Here is a 14,520-nt window from a genome sequence, read left to right as displayed (position 1 = left end):
GAGGGAACCCACAAGCGGCGACAGACTTGAGACGCTACAACTCCACGACCATGTCTTTGCTGAGACGACGAGAAACAGGAAGAGGCCGGTTTGGCTGGAAGTGTCCAGTTGGCCAGAATAGAGAAACAAATATGTTTGTGTGTAAAACTCTGTGTAAATGTGTGTGCATATCATTGTCACACTGTGGACAGCAACAACATGTAGAACTGGTCCACAGGCGATAACTATGAACAACACAGAATCTGGGCTATGTGGGCAGTGAGGTGTTTTATAATCCGAACAGAGTGTGTGTGTGTGTGTGTGTATGTGCTGTATCTAAAGTTTCAATATGTGTATAGATTCTGAGATGCGGGGCTGAGGTGGGTTCTCTCACCACGGAGTTGTACTGCGTCTCACAGTAAGATCTTACTGTGAACTCCATGTCTTCATCCTCCTTCTCCTTGACCGGTTTCTCAGGCTCCTCCTCCTCCTTCTCCTGCAGGTAGGTCTCCTGATCCTGGGGCATGTACGACATCTCGTCCTTGTTCTTGAACTCCAGACTCAGGATGGACGGAGGCAGTAGTAGCCCTAAGATCACCTGGATGACGGGGAGGGGGGAAGGAAGAGGAGGTGGTGGAAAGTTAGGGGAAGATTACGTAGTGACAAAAAACAGATGTTTCACGAGCAGCGGTGCAGAAGCTCCACCTCTGAATCATGTCGATGTTTGCGCGCCTGAATGACAAAGCTTCATGTTTATGACAGCTCAGGCGGCGGATCCCATCAATTACAAAAGTATTAGTCGGAATAGACAGGGAGTAAGACCACTGAGCTGCCACGATGGATGCCAGGGATACACAGCCACCTCAGATAAAGGAGGCAGACGTGCTGTAAACACTTCAGATACATGATAGTCAAACTAGAAAAGCAGGAGGCTGTGACCACAGTGAGAAGAGGACAGGGGGAGAGAGAGAGGTAGAAAGAAAGCAGTGTGTGTGTGTGTCTTCTTATCTCTGGAAGCAGCTGCCTTTAACTAATTTAATTAAACAGTTTTCCCTGCATTGATGACTGGAAGTTTACGTAACAATCATTCGTGATGAGTTGAGGAAAAGAGTGGTTACAAGGGGTAGGTAGGGAGCAGTGAGAAAAACAATCACAAACGCAGCTTCAGCTTTCTTGTCAAGAGGTCAAAGGCAACGATATCAATAGTTCAGGACTTATCGATGTGTGAAGAAATCAATGCACTCAGCGGTGAAATTCATTTGTAGCGTGTTCTGATATGAGTTACAGAGGGTTGGAGCCGAGCGTCAAAAATGTGCACACAGACTGTTTTGACAGCATTTTGACAATGTTATTTGTTGTGCATCATCAACTCCTGAGGGCACTGAATCCTGTTTGTTCCACTTGTGGTTTCCTCTCCGTCTTGCTTCTCCAATGAGCTTGACTTAGAAGCAGCACAGCACACCCCACCCCACCTCTCCCGCAGTCCCGCCGAGGCCGAGCAACGCTTACAGCACTTACAGGCTGCCCCTGCTCCGCGAAGCTAAACCAGCCGGACCCATCATCCCGTCTCCCTCTGTGTATGAATGAGTGTGAACCCACTCGTCCTCGCAGCGACTCCCAGAGCGACTCTTCATTATAAATAAACCCAACCCCTCTGATCTGAGCAGCTGCCTCCTATCGCCCTACTGCCAGGAGTCCAGAAAACCCATGTGGGCAAAAATTTCCCAAAATTCAACCACCGCCCTTAACTCAAACCTCTCCTCAAAAGGATGTTCAACCACACAAGCCTCAGTGTAAAATATGTACGACACAATTTTAAGTTTTTTTTTACTAATTGAGGTCAGTTCTTCTGACTCTGGCTTAAAGAAGAGAGAGAGCATTGTCGACTTATACTAATGAAGTGGTGTAGGAAGTTCAACCACGAGGGTCACCTCGCCCCGATGCTCGTCACACTTGCAGATTGTGTTCAGTCCTGAGATAAAGCATTTATACTGTCAGAGGTGACCCGTCTACTTTTCACAGCCCGGTGCACACTCTCCACATCCTGGGGAATTAGTCATCGAGGCCAAACCACAGTTATAACCAGCCACACCGGTGTGTTCCCTCATTTAGCTTGTTAAGTGCTCATTACTAGAACATTGTTGGAAAAAGCTCCCTTTTCACCTTTATAGTCTGCAGTCTATGTATATAGTGGATATTTATATAGATATACACTGCAGAGTAGATGATTAACTTGAATTAAAGTCTATTCTTTCAGCTTAAGCCTAGTGGTGCATGAGATTCAACAACCACATGACTTCGCCAAGGAGATTCTGTTTTCACTGTCGTTTGTCAGCAGGTTTACTCTAAAACAACCAAACCAATTTCCATTACATTTTGTGGAGGGCTGGGGCATGCCCCCAAGGAAGAACTTATAAAAATGTTGGGATCCGGTGCAGATCTTGATAAACATGCAGGTCTTTTTAGTTTGACTTTCTTGAACATGGCAGAATAAGGGGTTAGCATTGTCAGAGGTATCTGCTCTCAGAGCGCACTTATCGTTTCTGAATAGACCTGAGGAATTGAGATCAAGAAATGCACTGATTTTATAACTGTTGTAAAACTAGAAGGGTGCTTAGAGAGCACAAATATCTGGCCTCTGCTTCTTATAAGATATATAATGCTAAAAACAAACATGCAGTTTTCATTTTGTGTACAAAGTTTAATAGCAATCCTCACATCCACACTTCCACATATGCAGAATTTATGACCACCCTCTACTTTTCAACAAAGGAGTGATTTGGGCAGTGTCTGCAGTAGTTTCTCAAGGAGGTCAAAAGGTTTCTCATTATTTTTCTGCCCAGCTTCCCTCTGTGGTCGTCTGAGGGACTCGGGGGTTCCACTATGAGTTCCTCTCTAAAGATGTGAACTCCAGACTTGTGATTTAAAGGGGACATTGTCCCATTTTACCACAAGTTGATATGGTTCCTTGGGGTCTTAATGAAATGTCTGTAACATACTTTGGTCAAAATACCACAAGGATCATATAAAACAAGCACCCTTTTTACCCTGTCTAAAACAGCCCTCCACATAGTGACCTGTTTTGAGTGCCTGTTCCTTTAAATGCTAATGAGCCAGCTCCCCCCTCCCCCCTCATGATTTTAAACGATATAAATTACATATTTTATATGATATAAATTATCAAAGATGCATCCCATACTTTGTATTCCCCTTCTGTTGTCCTGGAGTTTTAATTTTCCCAATCACATAATTAAATGTCCCCCTCTGCCCATCCACTACAAGCACACAAGCAGACAGACAGAGAGAGAAAGAGAGGTGGGGGCTATGAAGACCATCATTTACCCCGAACCCGACATTCAACGGGTACAACAACAAGCGGAGAAAGCAGAATCGCGGGCCGACCTTATATATACAGTCTATGGGGCTGACCAGCGCGGAGAAATACGTCCCGGGGGGACGGTGAGGTGGGGGGGGGCCAAGACCATGTAGGGAGACTTCCAGTGCATTGTTACGACACAAAACCCAGGAAGCTCAATCGAGTCACTCAAGCATGATGTTTCTGATTTAGAGGAACCATAACAAAACGCGTGTTTTTTCCCCAGAGTTTTTGGGTTGGTAGACATGCCAGATACCCACATTAACGTGTAGAAGCACTAACAAAGTGGAATTTGCATGCTATGTCCCCTTTAATGTAACTGTACTTTTACCCACAGGTTATCTCAAACATCCGGCCTACTTGTGTTACCTTCAGACCGGAGTTCTTGCGCATGCGCAGGCGTCCCATCCACATGTCGGTCAGCAGCATCTGACTGCAGGTGTGAGCGATGAAATCCCTGTGTTTGGCCGCTACCGCCAGCTGCAGGCAGGTGGCGTTGCTCCAGTTCTTCAGCTCGTACGTCAACAGCTTCATGGCCATCTGCTCATCTTGTTTATAGGACTGGTCGAGGAGTTCCACCGCCAGCTGGGCAAACTCTCTAGGAGATTATACAGTAGGAGATACAGTGTTCAGGCTCAGACATATGATCAGAGACAATAATACACTTTGTCCAAACATATCAAAATGTAATTAGTCTGGTCAATCACCGACCATCTGGATGAACTCAAGAGAAAAGATTTGCATGAAAACACTTGAACACACACACAGTAATGTCTTAAGAAGTAAGAAACACTCTGAGCAGATCTCATAGGGATTGATTACAGAATAATGGGACAATATATAATATTTCTTTGAGAATGAAGCAGCACGATAAGAACAGTATAGAAATCCAGAAATGTAATATGGCAAACTCATCCATCCATCCACAAACACATCGATGAACACAACTTCACACAATCAAAAATTCAAATCTGCAAAATAAAAACGAAACACCCCCCACTGTTCCTGCATTTAAAATTGTTCTCTTTCAGAAACAAAAAACATGAATCAATAGAGATCAAGTTTCACCCTGATATCCACCTTAAAGGACTCACCTCTATACAGATACACACGAAAACCCACTCAAAGTACACACAATATTTCACAATACACTGGAAAGCAATCGGTCAAGTGTATAACAACAAGGCACCAACCCTGCTGGGGATTGGAGGATTTATAAAACAAGGGTTTACAATGAAATAGACACACAGCATATGACACGTTTCAGCAGTGTTGCTGGATACGTGAATGAGTTTCTGATGAATTGCCTCTCTAATGAACCACTGCACTTATAGCACAAGGTGACTCTTTCAACAGTATTTGTTTTTCTGGTTTGTTGGTACCTTAAAATGTAAGACGTCCTGACAGAACGCACTACTATTTATTTTACCACACATTATAAATAACACCAGGTCAAACAATTATCCAGTGAGTTTCTACAAATACACACGCAGACAGACATACAGTAGGGAAAGTGGGGGAGGTGAGTGCTGGTGGAAGAGGTTATTAACTGAAAATGAACTATTATTTTCATAGTAAGCATTTTCAAGTCGAGGTGATTAAACTGAAATGCAGATTGTTAACTAATGATGATGTATGCTATTAGATCTCTGTTTGTATGTCACTTACATCCTGTGGGAGTCAGTAGGCATTTAAAACAGGTCAGCTTCAACAGGAGAAAAGGTACATTAGTGTGTTTGTGTGTGAGCACACATGCTGGAGTTTGGCAGCACATGTTCCCATCTGGACTCTCAACTCAATTTTGGTGGAGTCAAGGGTTTTGTTTTGTCATCATGAGAAGTGCAAACAATGTTTTGCACACATTAGAGTATGTGAGTCTAGGCATCTGATGGGAAACACCAATGTTTTCATTTGTGTTTAACCACCTGATTAAAGACTACTCTATATAAAGATTGATGACATGACAGATCACAGAAAATGAAGCCAAATAATTTTTGATGCCTGCAGTATAGGTCATAAATCCCACCTCCTCCATGCTGGTGGATGGGACATATGGACCAAATTAAAAAGTCAAAGTACATGTCAAATACATTTTTCTCAAAGATGATTTCTGTTATTTTAGTTAGTTCTCATCACAGTGATTTATGTTCAAGTGTTCATGTATCCAGTAAGTTTTATTTTATCAGGAATTTGTTGCCAAAAACATCATGATTGACAGCTGATGCTGACTTGTGATTGGTCAAGTACTTGTAATGGTGGGACCTCGATATCACGGCTCCACACTATTGCTCCAAATGACGTCAAAAGCAAAAGATCGCGGAACCCGTATCCATGATATGTCGACCATCCATATACACAGTCTATGCCGGAAACTAAGAATTATCGTGTTTTCATTAGTCTACAATCTACATAGGGAGCAAGTGCTCTTCGACCGAGTAGCTTCTCCTACATGCTTAGAGAAGGAGGGGTAAGTGGATGGAGTATTCAGTTGTTTGTCAGCGCTAAATCTAGAGCACTGGACCTTTAGTAGTTTAGTGCAGACATATAACCATGACATATCTCACCCAGGACAATAACACTAGACAGAATATCTGTGTGCATCATTAGTGTCACTCACCTAGAGTTGTGGTTTAGTTCCTGGGAGATGTCATCCACCATGTCGTTCTCCGAGGCTTCGTGCGCCATGGCCTTACAAAGCTTACAGGCTACCAAAGCCTTCGCCATGGCCTCTTCGCCATGCTGCCAAAAGAACAGTGCCATCTTCTGACGTTTCATGAGGACGGCCCAGACCATCAGTTCGTGGAAGGGGAAAGGGAAGTGGTTGATTTCCGGGTCGTCCAAATCGATGTCGACCTCTTCCTCTCGTTTGCGCGTGGTCTTCTGGCGGCCTCTGCGGATTGGCATGTCGTCCTGGTGGATGTCCGAGAACAAGTGAGCGGGGTGGAAACACAGAGCCATCGATGAAGAAATTGTTCAGGGGACTTTTTTCAGATTATAGTCACTACCATAAAATCAGTAGAACAGGACAACATACTGTAAGAGTGTTTAAGTTTAGACATTCCCTTTACTCATGACTAACAAGCACTTGAGGTGAAGTATTGAGCGCCTCCAGGTTTCCTCACTGTCCTAAATGGCGTATCAGCAGGGTTGTATTGATCTCCAATGATTTCACATTAAAACAGGTGAGGACTAACAATCATTGGATAATTACACACATGTAAGAAATGATGTTCAGTGCTACTAGAATTGCTGCTTGATTTATCCGAGATAATGTGGACGAAGAAACATATGAAAATACTTCTGCAGTAAATTATTCAGATAATAACACTTCATTGACATCCATTAATAAGTAAGTAAATTTATGAGCTCATGGATATTTAGAAATGATTGCAGTACAATATGGAGTCCAGAGTTAAAAGCAATACATTTAATACTCTTGAATGGCCATCTTGCTATATTAGTGAATGCTAAACTGGTTTAACTAAAATGAAGCAAAGCATCAAGGAAAGTAAATAGATTTTAACAGGCAGAAACAAGGAGAAAACACACACTGACAGGGAGACAGGTTTCAAACAGGCAGACGCACAGTGGAACGGACAGCCAAATACATTTGATATAAATACCTCTGAGAAAACTGGAGACACATGCTGTGATAAAAGGTTTACGATGTAGAGACTCCATGGTACGTACACCATGGATACATCCCATGTACACAAACCATGTATTATGTAATCCTGTTAGGTTAGTCATTACCTATTCAGCTAAATGTAACTGGGCTGCTCTAACATGTGTCATAAGAGGTGTATAGTTTAAACTGTCTGGGCTAATTAGTCCTTTTTTCTTTTACAAAATCAGAGAAAATCGAAATTGAAAAAAATATATAACTTTGTACGAGAAAGTGTGAAGAGTCTGATAATTAAATTTGACAACAACTGGCTCAAACGTGCATACAGACTGCCACCACGATGAATTAAATATGCCTCAAGGTCTTTCTTTCAAAGACGTCGAGGCGCACGGCACACACTGAAGATTCTGCAGACTGACACAGTACAACACTTAACACAGACTGCGAGTGAGAGGACTGGTGTGTTTCAGACGAAGGAGAGGAACAGTAAAGGAATGACTGAGGAACAACCTTGATGAGATCAACACTCACCTCCATCCCCAGCAGTTTCAGGGCTTTGGGCTAGAAAAGCAACAAAAACATAAACAAACAGAACAAGAAACCGTGTCGAATGTATTTTATAGAGCAGTTTACTCTCTAACTACAACACAACAAAGACTGACAGACAGACAGAAACACTCACATTAGATCGATAATAAGCTTTAATATCGAAAGTCACTACGTGAGTTTGTTTAAAAGAGCTTGTGATTGACAGCATAATATATGTACAGCAACAATCATGTGTTTGTGCATTTTGTACAGTACTGAGTATCTGTATCAAAGCAGGGCATGTATGAATTATGTATTCATGAGCCATCATCTGTGTTGTTAAAAATAGCCCAGGTCTCCTGTGGGGATTTTGATATCTGCATCTATTTCAAGGCTTTGTTGTAAGTTAACATGTCTTCATGTGTGTTTGTGTGTGCGTGCGTGCGTGCATGTGACTATGTGACTGCATGTTCATTTCCTCTAGAAAATCACATTTAAATTGGAACTGATTCTCTCTCTCTCTCTGCCGCTCTGTCATTTTGCCTCTGTGTTCAGTCTCTGTCCCATTTCTTTGCTTTTGCTTTATCTGCGTCTTTCCAGCTTCTGTGTTTCTGCCATGGCAGACGTAGAATTAGATAAACAGGCACGTGAAGTCTCACACTGACAAACACGTAAACACACACTCAAACATAACATCACAAAGATGCACCATCAAGCAGAAATATGGTTTAACATACACAGCTGTGTATGTCTATTTTCAACACACCTGTGAAAAAGTATTGAGGCAGAATGACAGAATCTTACGTCACAACAACATAGCGTGAACATACAACATGTATTGTATTGTATATTTGTGATGTAGAACTACCACCACAATATATAGCACAATTTCAAAGATTTGTTTCTCCACTCTGGTTAAACGTCTGCTTATCAGTAAGTTTCTAAGTAAGTAGTTGAAATGACTTATGTACGTCATAATGATGGCGCATGATGAAAAGCCACCGCTATAGATGGATGATTTGTTGCATCAAGCTAATTAAAAGCTTGTGCTGCCGCTCTATTTAATGTGGAGATGAAGAAAGACGGGAGGTCGACTCTTACGTTTGTCCTCTGCTGATGAGCAGCACCATCACAGAGTTTTTCTAAACGTGTTATTTCAGTGCTTCAGTTTTTGATGTGGGCATATGTGAAAAATGTAGACTTAAAACTAACAAGACAAACACCTACAGCTCAAACCTATTGTTCCAGGCAATTATCCATTGGCTCACCATTATAGTTGCTGTTTTTTATTTAGCATATTGCTGTGAGGGACTTTGTAAACCTTTTTTTCTGATAATATGAACATCAGAAAATGTCTTTAATGTCTTTAGAAATGAGGTTTTTACTTTTTTGGGCTTCCTTCCTACACAAAGAATTATGTTGTACAATCTCCCTCAAGCATCCTCATATGTTTAAAAGCTTCATCTGAGCAAAGGAAAGTCTTCAATGGTGTTAAAGTCTTAAAATCAACACACACAATCGTGTGTCGCAAAGATTTCTGTCATCCTTGCTCCTCCTTGCTTCATGTCTCACCCAGTAAATGTGTACGTACACACTAATTACCTACTTACATCAGCAAGATGGAGTTCACCAGCGAGTGCACACTAACTAATTAACATTTTATTATTAAAACGTAATTTGGTCGTATTATCTCTCTTGCCCTTCCAGGGCAAACTTGATCATGAGGCTCATTTCACTGATACTGTTGGTTTGATTAATGACATTATAAATTCTCAGACTTTGATATGCATTAAATGGTGGGGGACACTAATGAGGGTGAGAATCAGTCACTTACCCGTTTGGGTCCAAACAGGTTGTGGTACAGAGTTCTGAATCTCTTCCTGGTGTAGTTACACCGATAAGCTCCGCCCATGAGGTATTCAATGACCAGGCCAATGTCGATGAGGCTAATGCGGTAGTCCGGGGGCAGGTTTCCCTAGAAAACCACACAGTGTTAACATGCAACAACCCGATACCAAGGGATTTATAAAGGAAGTTAAAGAAGAGGGAAATACAAGAGTACAACACAAATCACACAGTCACACACACTCAAACCACAAAATCCATATCAAACTCTTTTTTTGGCTATAAGAGAAAACGTGATTATCGGATTCACCTTGAAGTAGATCCAACTGAACCCTGGATATTCTCGCTTGGAAAAAACACACAATGTCAGTGAGTAAACCGCACGATAAGCAAGAGCAGGGGAAATGAGAGACACAGACAAAGATCTCTCTTCCAGCCTCTTTAAAGAAGTGTTTCCTCCACCAGACTGTGGTTCAGTTTGGGTTTTTTTTATTTCAAATTCTCAGAATCAAACCCTAACCCAAAAAATTGTTTGACAAAAAAATTGGTTACAGTTTTATGTATGGTGTTCCTCCTGGCGGCTTTCTAGAAAGTGAAACCTTAAAGCCCCAAGCTCAACTTCTTCTCTGAAATTCAACCGAGAAGCAGAAAATTAGGTGAGTTTAAAAACTCAGAAGCAATACGATTTGTAGAGAGAATATATTGTCTGAGGACAATTACAAAGCATGTAAAAGAAATTGAATGATTTGTCATAATTTGCATTTAGAGAAATAATGAGATTTTCCCATTGAGGTTTAACGCAGTCTTGAAGAGAGGGAAAAGAGAGAGTGAAAGAGGTAATGACTCATTAGCCTGGAAGAGAGGGGCAATAGCAAGGAAAGACAGACAGACAGCTATTAACGCTGGAGGGGAGAATCATTATTGAAATGGAAGTCCTTTCACGTCAAGACTATAACCATGTCAACACTCGCTGCTCCTCCTTGTGCCCTCAATATCAACCCCAAGATCCGGCAATCATTATCCTGACCACCAATGTTCCCTTTGAAATACACCAATTACCTTACATATCATTTACATCTATACCCTGACACCCTGATATCGTCTCCCACCCCTCTGCAATCAGACAAAGAGACGAGGTATCCTGAGCCTCACTCACTCATCATCGGGCCTGACTTCATATCCAAAGACTCAAATTCATCGGCAGCAGAGGCGAGGGCCGCACTGCTTGACAAACCCCTGTGGGCCGGCTGATGCACTTTGAAGAGAGCCACAGACGCTGCTTGTCGATTCAATGTTGAACTTTGTGCTTCAAAGCGCGCAAAGCTTCACCTCCTCATCCTCCTGATATATATATATATATAGTTCAAATGCAGCAGTCAGCGGTCAGCCAAGCCCTCTTTTAAATTCCCAGCGGTGGCGAAGCTCATACTAACAACTGTTTGTTTACACCTTGTATGGATACACTCTGAGAGCTTAGCCCTCTGCAGTTTTTAATTCTCCTGTGTATTTGGTAAAGGCTGAGTCCTGGCTGACTTACTAATGGGGAAGCTGCTCTGCTGAAAAACTCAAAATGTATTTTACTATTCAGCATAGCCAAGAAATAAACAGCAACTTGTTTAAAAGCTGACCAAACAGAGGCTTTTGTGAAAGTTAGGGTTGGTAAGTTGTTTCTGAAACACTTCATCCATACTGCTGTTTTAGTCAATGGATAGGAGCCTGACGTCATGGCCAGAAAGACCCAATCAGCAAGCGTTCGTAACAGTCTATGTCATCGTTTCCTAACATCTCAGTTTCTGCCAGTCCAGACCAAAACGCAGCCGCGGAGTTTCAAACTAAAACGGAGCCAGCAGCATTTCCCAACTTCTCCTTTTTAGCGGCTCTAAACCTCCGGAGTAGTTTGGACACCAAGCAAAGCGTTTTTGAATGAAAACTTAGTCGTATAAATGTAGCTTTAATCTTATTGTTCAAATCCTCTATACCTCTATCTACCATCAGTAAATAAAGTTGTCTGGAAAAAGTGTCTGTGGCCCTCACAGGACTGTAATAAACACTCAATTCGAATGAAATGATAAGTCTGCAAACCCGTCTGTGTGCCGGCAAATAGATCGGTGCATCTTATACCGGAGAGACAAACACTGCTGGCATACACCGGCTTCTAGCAGATATCAGTCGGTGCACATTCATGTGTTTTGGGGACAGAGCTTTGACATGAAGGCCAATGGGAGGGGGTGGGATGTATGTGTTGAATTTTGTGTTGTGTTGCTTGCTCTTGCTAGCTTTTCCAGGATCACCAACCCTAGCTTTTAGGTGTCATTTTTATAGAAAGCCTATGAAAAATAATTTCATAACAATGATAGACAATATTTAAATATATAACATACACGGTCTGTATTTCTCGATCTTCTTCTCCTGTCAGTTGATGACCTACAGTACTTATCAACTACCCACATATTCTGGCTCACTCCTGTGCTTTCGCTGTCCCCGTTACATTTGGATTTCCTCCCACCCCTCGCTGTTATGCGAGACTCCAGGCCCAAGGTGTATTGCTATCAACCTTTGACCACAAAACTACATTGTTCACTTTCTCCGCAGGAAAACCAATTCCTGTGTTGGCAGCTGCGCTCCGCGAGCTAACCACAAGCCCTGTTTTGAGACTCAATGTTCACACAGTCTAATGAATTGGCCAGATTAAACCTGAGAGCGGCCCTCACAACTGTTATTAACACAAACACCTGCATCAGAATCAAAAGAAGAGCTGCCAGCCGCTGTCGGTGCATCTTGTCTGCAGAGAACTATAAAGGCAGGAAACAGCGATGACATGGTGACTCAACCCGAGGGATAGTCGTTATTTCTAATTAGCATCACACTGTCATACACAACAATGACACACAAACATTAAGCTACACTATGGCACTGACACAAAGCTCTGGCAAAAGAAGATGGTAATGTTATGCCATGCACTGCAGAGTGTGATTGCATGTTTGTGAATCTGTGGAGTGAGATGTTGTGTGTTAGTAAAACTGCATATTCTCTGCAGCAACTGGAGATTAGAGCTGTGTTTAAAGACAGGGTCGAGGTAAATGAGGGTGATTACAACATATAGAGCGTCTTCAGCGACTCAAGGGGTGGGGGGGGGGGATTAGGGTATTACTGTGATCAGCAGCGACTTAATTAATGAACACCTCTTAGTTCTAACAGAACTGACCTCTCCATCAACCCTCAACAGTGGGATCGCTCCTAATTGGTGTGCAGACATGTGGTGAATGTAAATCGCCTGTAATCATCACCACGCTATAGGAAGTCTGCATAAAAATAAAAAATAATCAAGACCGCACAGTGTTGAAATCGTTTGGCTTAAGTGCAGCCAAATCATACTTAAAAAACACCAATATTTTATTGTCTAAACATGAAATTAACACTGTCGTTATACAAAAAGATTGGTTTGATGTAAGCAATATCACTATTCATAGAATTAACATCATAAATTAATATTTAAAAACCCCACTAGTGCCCGGGCCACACTGGATGTGTGAAGGGTGGGTCCCGGAAAAACATCTTGCTTTTCATTTCATGTTATCATGTAAGAGCGGCCACACTGCAAGCGTGGGCTGCGTGTCTCAGGAGCATCACGTGTGTAAGCCGTGCTACAGTCGCTGTCTTGCCTGTTTTCTCTGTGTAACACGCACAGCTCATAGCAAAATAGTCAGTGAACATGATTTTTCACCACAGTTTCATTCATCTGTCAAACATAAATATTTTTGCAACACTTTCTGTACCCGTTTCAAATTAAAAGCCCTTCAGTGTTTCTGTTGTTTTAATTGTGAAATACTTACATCGAACACTACATAGGACCAAAGGATGCACAGCTGTATACTGTAAAGTTCTGGTATTTAATTTTCTACTTAATTTGAGGAAATAGAAATAGAATAGAAATAGAAACCTCACGTAGAAGCTCAGCAGCCGCCGAGCTCTCTATGAGGACAACAGATGCTTGAGACGCAGCAGATCACACGCTGCACATGTGCCCAGTGTGGCTCAGGTGTAAATAAACAGTTTTTTTTCTTTAGAAATTTTTCTTTAGAAATTCTGTCTTTTTTGACAAGACAGAATTTAAGCATGAAGGGACAAAGAGAAGAGATGCAGCAAAGGGGCCGCGTCAGAACCAAACCTGCGGCCGCTGAAGAGGACTCAAGCCTCAGTAGATAAATAATATTGTTAATAATAAAAAAAAGTAGGATTAAATTGTTAGTATGCAAAGTTCTTTTTGATCAGCCCCACGGGCCTCTGTTTTCTTAAATTCCAGTTCTGTGGATGAAAGAATTTTTTATACATGTCGTGTTTGTTTACCATGGTGGTGTGTGCCTTAAAGAAAAGAAAGTAATGAGTAAATTGAGAGGGATGAGAGTCGTGCATAGCTCTACACAGCCACTGCAGCCCGCAACTCCAGCTGAAAGAGAAAAGCTGGCCTCTATTTGCAGTTAACAGCAACTAGGGCTACCAGACTTACACACCAACCGATGCAAACAGACGCACATCGCAAAAAAGCAACTGAAACACTATGTAGTCAAACATGTCATCTTTAATTAAAACATTCAAGCCAACATTCCCAAACAGATGACGGGCCGGCAGTGATGCTCTTACCTTTTTGACATCTCGTACAAGGTGGGACAGCGTGTTGGATGGTCCATGCCTCTGGAAACACAACATATGAGGATATCATTATCATAACAGACAGCATCTACAGCTCCTTAAGACAGAACTGACCATACCTCACTTCACTATAAACTCCATGTTTTTCTTACAAAGTGCCCTTTCAATAACATTTCACTCAGAAACTCGAAATCACAATTATTTGCTGAAAGTGTGGTTTTTCCCTGGTGTGTTGCAAAAGATGATACAACTTGTCGTTCATGTGCACTTGTTATTACCGTGTTGTAGAGCTCCTCCAATCTGGAGAGTGTGAGGAAACGGTGCACACTGACTCCGTTTTCAATCAGGAGCTTTACAAAGTCAACTCTGTCCAGAACTAAGGCATCCAGCATCGCCTGCTCCAGGGAACCGACCTACGGCACATGGAACAGATAATGAGGATAAAAACAGAAAACAGGACTTCAAGGAAATAAAGTTTGAGCCTCATCATTTACTAAAATACAGGATTATTGCAACA

At 42.0% G+C, this 14,520-nt stretch overlaps 1 protein-coding gene across 5 annotated transcripts in view; it reads right to left on the bottom strand.

Annotated features, from left to right (window-relative positions):
• Positions 1–14,520, bottom strand: part of trpm3 (transient receptor potential cation channel, subfamily M, member 3) — a 122,361-nt gene that overhangs the window by 19,795 nt on the left and 88,046 nt on the right. For 3 of the 5 annotated variants that reach the window (XR_007032974.1, XM_035166598.2, XM_047341415.1), the window contains exons 11-17: positions 14,282–14,416; positions 13,995–14,045; positions 9,343–9,483; positions 7,512–7,541; positions 5,973–6,265; positions 3,725–3,953; positions 374–577 (exon numbers count right to left, since the gene is read on the bottom strand). Coding sequence is in view for 4 of the 5 variants with exons in the window: in XM_035166598.2 (XP_035022489.1) it covers positions 374–577; positions 3,725–3,953; positions 5,973–6,265; positions 7,512–7,541; positions 9,343–9,483; positions 13,995–14,045; positions 14,282–14,416 (1,083 nt within the window). In the remaining variant the exon portion in view is untranslated. The remainder of the gene's footprint in view (positions 1–373; positions 578–3,724; positions 3,954–5,972; positions 6,266–7,511; positions 7,542–9,342; positions 9,484–13,994; positions 14,046–14,281; positions 14,417–14,520) is intronic. The other 2 variants (XM_035166599.2, XM_035166600.2) reach the window with 1 other exon arrangement.

This window comes from Hippoglossus stenolepis, chromosome 9 (genome assembly GCF_022539355.2).
Source record: "Hippoglossus stenolepis isolate QCI-W04-F060 chromosome 9, HSTE1.2, whole genome shotgun sequence".
NCBI lineage: Eukaryota > Metazoa > Chordata > Actinopteri > Pleuronectiformes > Pleuronectidae > Hippoglossus > Hippoglossus stenolepis.
The sequence above is the reverse complement of the archived record's forward strand: the minus strand, read 5'-3'. Positions and strand labels throughout refer to the sequence as shown.